The sequence below is a fragment of the Pyrgilauda ruficollis genome, unplaced genomic scaffold, assembly GCF_017590135.1.
Source record: "Pyrgilauda ruficollis isolate IOZ18807 unplaced genomic scaffold, ASM1759013v1 scaffold94, whole genome shotgun sequence".
NCBI classification, from domain to species: domain Eukaryota; kingdom Metazoa; phylum Chordata; class Aves; order Passeriformes; family Passeridae; genus Pyrgilauda; species Pyrgilauda ruficollis.
Genome location: NW_024531488.1, coordinates 1,568,888 through 1,580,897, shown reverse-complemented (window position 1 = coordinate 1,580,897; position 12,010 = coordinate 1,568,888). Strand labels below are relative to the sequence as shown.

Sequence of the window (12,010 nt, the reverse complement as noted above, 5' to 3'; positions counted from 1 at the left end):
ACAATGGACACTTGTCATTACATGGCATCATATAATGGATTTCTGAAAGACACCAAAGCTAGATGGTCCTGATTTATTCCTTTTCTTTGATTAAACCATACTTGTAAAATGCAAAACAAAGAGAGGGTATAGCAGAGAGAAAAGCCAATGGTGTTCTTGAAGAGATACAGAATTTCACTTCACTGATTATCTGTGTCTCTGATTTCTCAATCACTCAAGGAAAAGAAAATAAATAAAACTTTCCAGGATTAGTAAATGCAAAATTTACTATAAGAATTCTTTATAATCTCAGGATTATTAAAATAACTAAGTTAGCAGCTTATGTTAAATAGCCTACGCATAAATTATTGAACACTAGTTTAAATTCTCCACATTTTAGCTACTTAATGTAAGATGCCTGTTCATTGTAGGATCTGTAGAATGAAACATGACATGCCCATATTCTTCCTGATTTATAGAAACTACTGTAAGAACTTAAAGCTTATCTGATTTTTAGGAATGATGTGGTAGGCTAACTGCAGGTACTAAGTGTCATGGTAGATGCATGGCTTCCAGCTGCTGGCCCAGGGTGGTGCAGGTCTCTGGTGGCATAGGTTCTGCAAGACCAGATCTCTCCAGGTGTTCCTGGAGCACTCAAAATATTACTACACATTTATGTTCAGCACTTGACCTGCAGTGTCTTCTCAACTCTGAATGCCCAGTGTCTAGCACTACATGGGGCAAGAACAATGCCATGGTAGTTTCTAGGTAGTTCTCATGAGCTTTTTACTATCAGCATTTGATTTTGCAGTTGCTTACAAGTGAAGGAGACTTCTCAAGAACATAAGGAAGTAACAGGCTTTAAAAGTGGGCAGAGTAAAACCATGCAGTATTTCAGATGTGTGTATATATAAAGTAACACTGGCTGTTGTAAAATGGGAAATAGAACAGGCATTGTTTCTTGTAGAAGGAGAAACAAAACATCAGCATGAGGCTCTAGAGGCTGAAGTCCTGATGCCCACGTTTGCCACAGACATTCTCTGTGCTGAATATATACCTCTCAGGAGCTGTTCACCTAGAGCTTGTCATTTTGTCTCCTCTGGTGGAATAAACAGCTTATTAGCTTTGTCTCAGCAGCAGGCTAATGTAGTCACACAGGCTTTGGACAAGAGCAGACGTGCACCTTGCCATTGGCCCAGAGATGGCCACAGGGTGAAACAGGCAGCTGGTGGGACCACGGCTATGTTGGGAAACGGCTCAGTCCTCAGAGTGAAAGAAATCCATGGCTCTGAAAGGTCATCCCACACAAGCAGACACTCTGCTGTGACTTCCAGTCAGGCTGCACTTCATGTCAACCACACCGAACAATGAGCAGAAATGGCACAACTGGCACGCTTGCCAGGATTTCCTGTCTGCCAATGGTCACTGCTTACTTAACCGCGAATTAAAACAACTTTTACCACTTTTTCCTAAATACTGACAAAAATTATCCATATGTATCAATTTTTAGTAAAAACAGATTAACCGGTTGCACATGATCTTTTCCTCCTTAATCTCTCACAAAAGATAGGAAAAATTATTTATGAGAAGTACGCTACATCCAAAATTAATTTCATATATATGCTGTTAATAGAAATGGCTCTGCTATAGATTGTGCTATAGTAAAAATAATATTTGTAATAAGAATTATTCAAGCAGATAAACTCAGTGCGGGGGGAAAAAAACGACAAAATTCCTAGCGTACAGGGTTTGGAAAGGCTTATCCCTTTTGTCCACAAAACCTGACCCCATTAGTTGGTCTGATAAAAGTAATTCTTCCTACTTCTTCCTTGGTTGCCTCTTTGATATCCTTCAACTGTTGGGGCAACAGCATTATTGCAAATTACTATCAAATTACACAATTTATACTTTTTTTGCATAACATTTCAGAATCCACTTAGTATTCTTGTTTAAGTGGTGAATGCAGTTTAGAAGGGGGGAAAATACTAATTTACATTTTTAATTACCTTCTAACATAGAAAGGACATTGTCAGTGTGAAATGTAGGGAATGCGAGATGGCTGAGAATGGAATGATCTTGCCACATTTAAGCATGCATGATCTGCTTGCACGGAAAAAGGTTAGAGAGCAACAAATTCTCAGTTTATTTCAGTAACAAAGGAAGGCTGGCTAGGATAGAAAGTTTCTGGGGGAAAAGCATTAGCCCATATGTACAGAGCAGCCTCTGGTGGTCTAAGAAAACATGGTAATGTTCATAACTAAGGACAGAAATATGTTTTTTAAAAGGATGTATGTACATATTTAGCTATTTTACTCAATCCTCCACTCAACACATTAAAAACCAGATGCTTTTAAAATGATCTGTCGATACGCTTGTTAAAATCTGAACAGTAAGAGTATTAAAATTCATATGCATTCATTAGCACATTATATAAAAATAAAATGTGTTTAATCATTCCATAAAAGTATTGTAGTCAATGCTGATTATCAAAAAGTTTTTTTTCCTGGTTTGCATTGCTAAAATTGAAATAAAATTTACAAGAGTGTTACAGAATTGATGACATTTTCTGTCTTCACTTGTGAATTCAGTTGGCAGATGTTTTCAAGAACAAAAAAATCTGTCTTATTGCAAAACATATTAAGCAGGTTTTCTTGCCATAATGTTTGACATGATGTTTATTACCCAGACCAAATCAGTTCCTTTAACAAGCCACAATGAATGCCAGAAAGTACATTATTTCATAGTTAAGAAAACTTCCAGCAAGAAACAGTAAGTACTTTGATTTTTCAAGAGCACTATGCTTAATGCATTACACACTGCCATAGTAGTTTTTATTTATATTCATTTTGTACAAAAATACAGTGCAGTTTGATATTTTATATTTTGAGACTCATCTTTTACATATTCTTCTATACCCCGGCTATTTTTTTTACTATGAAAATAAAGAAAATACTTAAACATAATTACCAAGGAAGAGTTCTAATTCTCAGGTTCTTGGAAAATCTAGCTGTACAACTGGGAACATCAACCAGACAGCTTTAATTTGTTCAAATGGCATTTCCTTATTAGATCACAACAGATCTCAGTGACCCTATGAGAACATAACTGAGGATATTTATTGGACTTACATTATATAAGCAACATATATTGGACTTATATTTATATAAGCAACAGTCCTTATATTTGTAAGGACTGTTGCTTAACAGTCTGAAACAATTTCTCCAGCATATTTGACACAACCATGTTTTTCCTTCCATGTTAGATAAGTTAAAGCCTTCCTGTGAGGAAATTTTTCGTCTAGTCTATCCATACTTTTTCCTACTTGGCAAAGTTGACACAAGGCCCGCTCAGGTTTTTCAAAACTCTTTGATGACGTCATTTCAAATAATATACCATCCTTAAATATCACTGTTGAGTACGGCATGTTTTATTTAAGAGCCTAGCGAGTCACATATATACTATACTATACAGTAAGACTGCATCTGAACTGCCCTTTGAGATCAGCCCAATCACCACCAACACAGCAGCCTGTAGAGGCCAGTCCCTGGGTGCACGCAGAGAGCAGTCCTGCAATATGGACTCAAGCACAGGAGGCAAGAAAATGGCAAATATGGCATTGCACCTCTCACAACCATCTACAGACTTAGCAGTCTGCCTACTGACGGTCCAGTTTTGTTTCAGAAATTGAGAAGCAAGGAAATTGCATTGGTTTGTCCTGCAATACAAAAAAGCAGTTATGTTTTTCTTTCCGTTTCAAAAAACTGTATTAGAGTCTACTAATTAAAAAAACCCCAAAATAATAATTTCAGAATACAATACCAAGCTCATTAGAAAACCCAATTTCAATTTATTAATCTGGGGAGGGAGACCACCAACCACACTCTCACAAAAACATATACTACTTTCCTGGATTTGAAGAAAATCAAATAAAGCAAACATCAACAGTCATATTTATAGCATGGAGCTATGCAGAAAGGAAAATGGAATGGAACAACATATTTTATATTTTGGGGGGGGTCAAACCTCCTGAAACCAAATTTCATGCCTCATGAGGCAAGAGTCATAAGAAGGTAGAATTGCTAAAAAGGTTATGAGAAAAAGGTTCACTTTCAACAAGGGAACACTGAACCTGTATGCTGACTAGACTTCTTTTCAGACAAAACAGCAGCACTGTCCTCTGGATTCTCATGGACCTTAAGTTAAAACTGGCTGCCCCTCTTAAGAAGAAGGGTTTGGCTAGTGGGTAGAATAGCATCTTATAAAACAGCTGCAAACAGAAAACACAGTGCCTTGTTGGTGACTTTGAATATATATTTGCATTCCTTTGTTTCCCATACTCAGGTATTTTTCAATACACAGTAAATATTTATGGCATTACCGACAATCTCGTATCCAAGTTACTAACCCTTTTAACTAGCCAGCACAGTTACATTTCTTCTACAAAAACTGTTATGCTAAAAAAAAATTAGCAGGGGAATATTAAAATTTAAGATGATTCTAACATGTACCTTAGTGGATTTTTCTCTGTTTCTCACCACAATGACATACATTTTTTTTGTTTTACCTTCATTGTGGAGTTTCTAATGTATTTTATTGCTGAATGAAAATGCAAACTTTCATAATAAGGGTTTTGGAAATTGTATGATTCAGTCTGGAATATATAATGCATAGTATGTACACAAAGCAGAATGTGCCAATGTGCAAGTAATATTGTTTGTGCCCCCTGCAGAATTAGAAATCCTCGGGTAGCACTGTTATAATGATCCCATGCTGGTAGCATTACAAAGTGCAAAGGTTCACTGAGTCAGAAAAGGGCAAGGGACATAGTTTCTTCATCATACAATTCTCAAATTATTCCAGCTTAAATATTTATTAACATATTAGCAAGTTTCCTCCTTTATCTGCCTCCAAAAGTTTAGCTCAAACACAATGGATGGCTGCTCACATAAAAACAATACATTACAGAGTAAATTTGCTACCACACAAGATGAACACTGGTATTTTCCATAATACATTATTAATTTGGCAGGTGATAGAAACTATCAGGCTGTAACTACTGATTCCCATGTAATGCATACATGTCATGTATGCATTTAGAATACAATAAATGCATACATGACGTGTGAAGGTAGTTTTCAGTAAGATATATGTTTTTAACAAAGCATGCTATTTATTAGCCAATATAGGCAGTAAAAATACATATGCATCAATAAAGAACAGCAAACAAAACAAAAAGAAACTTACTCTAATATAGATCTGCATAGTTTCTTTTTCTTTTTGTGGATTTCGATACTTTTCATAGAAGTCACGTCGCTTCTTTGTTTCCTTCTGGATTTTATCTTTCCTTTCTCTCTTTTCTGCAGGTTCATCTGAGATATCAGAAGACAGCTGTACTTGGGCTTTGGTCTTCTCAATTTCAATATAGTTCTCATTGGGATTCAGAACTATTACTCCATAGCCTTCCTGTTTTAGAAGAAAGTCACACACACACACACACACACACGCACATACACAAACAAGAAGAAAAGTGAAAAGGGGAATTTAATGCTTGAAAATGCTTTGCATTTACTTTAATGCTCTCTAGAACTTTTTTTATTTATTTCACTAACTTCATACAACATCATTTTATAGAAGGGTTTTAAAGAATATTCTGTCATTAAAGGGATATTGATGTGTGAATATATATCAGAGCATGTACTTAGGCTCATACACAATCCTCAGCATCAAAAAAGTTGCCTGTTTTACCTTTAAAATAATTTAATATATTGTTTTATTCACAAGCACTTTATATGATTTTTTCAGAAAACAATACAGGAACTGAAAGCAAAATGTTGCTTTAAGAACTTTACGCAATAATGAATAAAAAGCTTTATGCCCAGACAGTAAAAACCTTTAAAATAAAAAGGATTGAGAAATTTTATATATAAAGATAGATACACTGAAGAAAGCATGTGGAAATTATTCACCACATTTTAAAATAGTAAAATCTTTTGTCTAGCTGACAATAAGCATACCAAGCGGAGGCAAACAGCAGCAGTAACAATAAATCAATACCAAAACTGATTCAGTGGTGTTGCTTACAAGTCAACTCTTTATGGTGGGTCTGACTTTTTAGTGCATCTTTAAATCTGCTGTAAAAGTTCACTAGAATTATTTTGTATATTCAACAAATGCAGAGCAAATTTGTGACCTGCAGGATGCTTGTGAGCGTATAAGGTACTTTTTTTTGTCTCAGGAAATGAGCTGGTTGAAAAAAATATTTATGAATAAAAAACAAATCTTGAATAAATCAGCCAATCAAATGTTACGACTTTTAAGTGACGGCAAATCACAAAACATCATAATATTTATGTAAGATATAATTGTAAAGGGAAGGGAAAAAAGAGAAGCACATATATTTAACAGATGTGTCCCTAAAGCTAGCATGAGCTCCCAGTCAAAATCAAGCTATCCTTTAGAAGTACATTTTAATAAAGACTTACTTTTCAGGAACATCTATATTAATTATCTAACGTAACAGCTTTATTCCAGCTTCTCACTTGGTGCTTCATTTTGCACTCGGTCCTGCCATGAGGACCAAAAACGGTTCCCCATACCTATCTGCCCTGAGCAAACCAAGTCTACGCCAACAAAAGATACTTTATTTGGGTTTGCTTTATTCTATCCTGTAGAGCCATTCAAAAATCTTGTAGTTCATTGTGGCCACTGTCAGGTACACAGACTGTCACTCATTGATTTTCTACAGTTGGCCACATTTGACTAACTATCAAAATCACATCCGAAGGGAGTTCCTACCCCTTATCCTTGTGCCCTTCTCCAACGTCTGCCATAGCTTCTCCTCCCACCAAAAACCAAGTTAAAGGGCTGCACTCTGCTAAACAGGGTGAAATAGACGAATTCCGGACACTACCTCTGGCATAAGCAATGTAGTAAAAAAATGGTCACAACAGGCCAAAGAGAAAATTGTCTCCTTGTTAGATGCAGCACCATAAGGGGTCTCCTGTCCCATGATTGCCCTGTCCTGCCTGCCATGAATTCAACTGGGATAAATATAAACAAACATGCAAAAATATAAATAAACAATAAGGAAAGGGTGAAAGAAAACAGAAAGACAAATTTTAAAATCTATCCACACCACGCCTGGCCCTATTAATGCAAAATGCTGTACTATAAGCACATGAATTTTAAAGCTTGTAAAATTTCAAAGCCCAAACTTCATCATGGAGAAGAAGGTGGCTTACAAATCCTCCTAAACTGCACATCTCAGATGATAGTTTTTGAGCCTGCTACTGCTGGAGTTTTTGCAGTACTTGGCAGGCTGGTAGTTTTGGGGCTCTTCATCTTCTTGACCTGCTTGATCTGAGCAGAGACATTCTGTGTATAGATTTGTTTTGTTTTCTACTCGATGCAAAATGCAAAATTCATGAGTTTACATCAGATCTAGAAGTTTCAAACTTTGTGCACTTCAACCTGATCACAAAACAGTCACAAAAATCATCAGAGAAGTGGAATTTGTCTAAGTTATTGATCATGCAACTTAAAATTACATGACTCATTTGTCCCATTTTATGAGGACACAATGTCAATTTTTCACATAGACCTCAACAGGTGAAGTAAGATTCTATTTTTAAATTCACTGTTTTATAAATCAGTTAAAGGATTTTTATTGAATATATTTTAAGCACTGCAACATAACTTCCTTTATATTTTTTTCACAATTTCTCCCAGATAGCAAGCCTTTCCTGACAGTAGAATTAAAACAACTTAATAACTAAACTTTTCCCCCCCCTTCTATTATGGGAAAGCCTAAGTCTTTCCCTTTGGAAAGTAATCTCTTTCTGGACTGTTTTGCTTACATGATATGGTGTGTCTCCCTTTCCCTTGTACTTCTGCATCATAAATTTCAAGAAGAAAACAATGGCACGAGAAAGAAGATTTGAGAGTAACATATAAAAATCAACACAGAAAAACAAAACTACTGGTAAAAAAATCGCCAATTACAATCTCTCTCATTCAGCCTTTATCTGAGCATTTTCCACCAAAAAGAAATATTCTGCTCTAAATAACATCAGTGTAAACAATACGTCTTTTAACTTCAATTAATTTAAAAAAAAGTAATTTATGTGGGCATAGCTACACCATTCAAGTTCAGTGCAATCAGAAAATGAAAAAAAAGGTGGAGCACCAATGCAGTGAATTTGAGAAGCATGCAAGTCAATGCAAACCTCAGAACACAAGACCACTAATATCTTAAAAAAGGCCTTTAGCAAAATTTAATAACAGACAAGATAAAGTCTTCGGCATAACTGTTAACACAGACAAAAATCACATTCATTAAAAAGCATCATTTAAAATGAGAGTCCTGTTCGGAAACACTTCTTTGCATGCAGGACTGTATTAATCTTTTTTCACCATATGCATACTTCCTGCATGATAGAAAGTATTAAATATGGTATTACTATGTATTACTTTGCTATTTGTTAAATCAGTGTCACTAAAAATACCAATTTCAGCCATGATGAGCTTACATCATTATTAAAACATAGTGACCTATGACTTACTTAAGTACCAATCATCTAGGAGGGTTTCTAAATCTTGCCACACCCGGTGGTATTAAGTGGTATGCAAACATTAGGCAATAATAGTAGTTTTCAACATAATAACAGTAGTTTTCAATGTAATAGTTTTCTCCTCTGTGACCAGTGTGCACACAAAGAGAAACAACCCTACAAAAAGTTTTTTCACTATAAAAAGCTAAGCTTTAAGGACACTACCCCCTCATCCCCATCAATCTTCACCCATCAGTGTACCAGTGGTAAGACCTTATAATTATGGCAGACCCTGACAAGTGAAACTCCCAGCCTCTCATCTACAAAATTACAGTTTCTCTCTCAGACTAAAACACCCGATTAACATCTCTTCCCCTCACATGGTAATGCTTCAAGGTAAGTAAAATTTAATCTACACTAACTCCTACCATTCTCCAGGTAGCTGCTTCTGGAGGCTGAGGATTGTGATGATGAAAGGAAAAGCAGGCTTACTAAGTCAAGAGTTGGAAAGAATCATGAACCTCAGTTACAGTACATATACTACGAAGACAGAACAATGTAGAAGACCTTTTCCATTGCAATACATGAGTCAGAAATGGGGCAGTACTTTCTCTCGCTACTGGAAGTTCAAGGGGGTAAGCTTAAAAAAAAAAGAACCTCAAACTATTTGAGGTAAATTTCAAATAATTTGCAATCTCCTGCCTGGCGCACGAGTAATGAGCTGAAACCACTGCATATTAATCCACCAGGGCAGGATACAATACGTGACAAAATAAGTCAGAGCCAGAGAGGTATCTTTTGACCTATGTAACGACCTATGTAACCATCTTTTTGGACTGTGGGCGAGGATTTAAGAGAGATCATTTTCCTATGCTTGATCAACCTGAATTTTCAAGTTCAGGTTTCTATTTGGACGGTTGGCAGCAAGACCAGAATAAATTTCTTGGGGAAATGCAACTCAAAGCACACTGTTCTTAAACCTGCCTGTGGTTAAAACAAACACAGCAATGTCCATTCATCTTTCTGAAAGACGTATGCTCTGTTCATTTCCCATCTTTACTGCGAGAAGGGTACATCTATGTCACTATTGCGACACTGTAGGTGCAACAGCAGGATGAGGTCATGACAACCAATCAGAAGTCACTACTGAAGCGTTAAAAGTAAACATAGCTGTTGGAGATGCAGCTCAGCTTGAAAAATGCCCCCTCCATTATTTGAGCAATTTTCTCAAGACGTGACCTGTGACTGAAACGCCTGAAATGTCAGTTGATTCCGCTTTCTGTTTCCACACAATGTACATTTTGGCAACTGCACCCTGCTAACACTGTGATATTTCCATCCCAGATATACCTCAGCTGCTTGAATTCCAGCACTGTGTCCAAATGAGTAAAAATGCCATGCTTCTGCCAAACAAACTTTCTCCTGCTAAGTTCCAAACTTAAAACAGCTCATCAGGTTAGGCAGGAAAAGAAAACGTACCACAAAAAGATTTTAGAGGACCACCTGTTGTCTATTATTTTTACATAGCACTTACTCATAAATCATAACACACGGTAATTAATCAAGCTGTCAAAGAGAAGGTCAAAGGTTATGTGGGCGAGTCAGAAGGTCATGCATGGGCTGATAGAGGTCAGGGTCACACTGCATTCCTCATTATCAAGTTGGGATGAGGGACGGCCCAAGCAAACAAAAGTGAAAGCAGATGGAGAACTGAGTAGATAAAAAAGAGGAGAAAATTTCACAAACAAAAAGAAGTGAAAGAATGTGAGTTACCTTCAAACAAGGAGGAGAACAGAACAGAAATACACTGAGATGTTCTCAAAAGACTGCACATAATACAGAGAAACTACAGTTTGATTATTTAAATACATTTGCTATAACTTTCCGTCCAATTTTTTTGCAAATACTAAGCAATGCCACAAAAAGTGTATGGTAGTTTTGATTACATTTCACATCTGAAGTCAGTAATTTCAAGGTAAATTAGACAAAAGGAGCTTATTACTGTGATTAATGCAGATGGATATGCAAAATTGCTTCTAAATGCCTAAGTTTATTTTATTCCTTTTTACAGCTACAACAGACATTCAATATGGAAGTTATAACCTGCTTGAATGATGTATAAAGAACTGTACATTCATATACACAAATCTTTAAATACACAAAGCATAATAAAAGTCTTTCTAAATGACACAGCAGTTATAAAATATTCTATCATTACACTGACCTGAATTAGATGCAGAATACTGTACAAAATTAGCTGTCACCCTTTCCCCAAAATCTTTGTTAATCTCATTTTGAATGTTTGCAGCTTTATCAACACATGCATCAATGTCAGCTCCTTGGTTACTGAACTGCTGTACTTGGAAGAAGATATAATTAAAATGTTTTGGCACAGAAAAGGTGAAATTGTATCTTTTCCTGGTCCCTGAGGAGTCTGTAAAACATGTAGGATATATTGACAAACACACACCCTTGTCTAGAGCCCTGACATCCCAGGTCACCCAGCTGCTATTTATTTCAAAACATTCACTTTACACTTACCCAAACTGCCACCTGCTGTGTAACTAACTTTTAATGGATATTGTGCTATAGAAACAGTAAACTCTCCTTTTCCTCTCTGTTACTGCCTTCTATTTCGACACTGCATTGTCCAAATCTATTTGCCTGCAGAACTGTATTTATCTTATTTCTCAATCTTTATGCTGGAAATTATAAACATGACATGTAAGACTATGTCTTACTTTATATTTGTTAATTTGGTGCTAGTGCAGCTATACTAAACAAAGCAACGTTCAAGGCTACAAAAACCTACCAGAAAATCTGTTCCCGTATTTTGAGTTTACTGTTGAAAAGTTTTGAAAAGAATTACTGTTTTATATCTCTCTATAATTAGCAGCCCAAATATGTCTATGTGTTAGATCTGCAACCCTGTTTTATGCTGTTTGTTCACAAGGTCAAAACTGAATAAAAACATCCATGAATTAAAAGGATTTTTACATCCTCAGCTGTTTACTTATTCTTTATAGGGAACTTCCATGCTTTTACAAGCACTAGCTTCACTAGGTTTTGCAGCAGAAAATTACTTCTAGTGGCAAGTGAGACACAAGAAACTATGCTATAGCATTCATTTAATTCTGTGAATTCATAGAAAGAACAATGCTCATGTTCAACTACTGCTTCAAACATTGTTTAATAAATATCAGATTCTTTCCCTTTCTCCCTGATGTGAGATTTGGGCTACTTGTAGAAATCACTGGAGATTGAATGATAATGAATCCACCCCAGCCATGCAGGCAGGATACTGGGCTGCAAATAATCTGTTCACAACAACTGCCCAGGCTGTAAAACGAGATTCTGCTTTTCTTCACTAAGTGCAAACAGCTTTGGGGTCCATACAACCTGTGAAAGAATGAACCCACAGTTTGCCCTCAAGATATACTACAGGAACCTCATCTGTAATTAAAGTCTGTACCCCAGAAGTT

General features: G+C 36.2%; 1 protein-coding gene across 7 annotated transcripts in view; it reads right to left on the bottom strand.

The window, feature by feature from the left end:
- Positions 1 to 12,010, bottom strand: part of FAM172A (family with sequence similarity 172 member A) — a 245,509-nt gene that overhangs the window by 117,120 nt on the left and 116,379 nt on the right. For all 7 annotated transcript variants that reach the window (XM_041489473.1, XM_041489476.1, XM_041489474.1 and 4 more), the window contains one exon: positions 5,224 to 5,442. In XM_041489473.1, the coding sequence (XP_041345407.1) occupies positions 5,224 to 5,442 (219 nt within the window). The remainder of the gene's footprint in view (positions 1 to 5,223; positions 5,443 to 12,010) is intronic.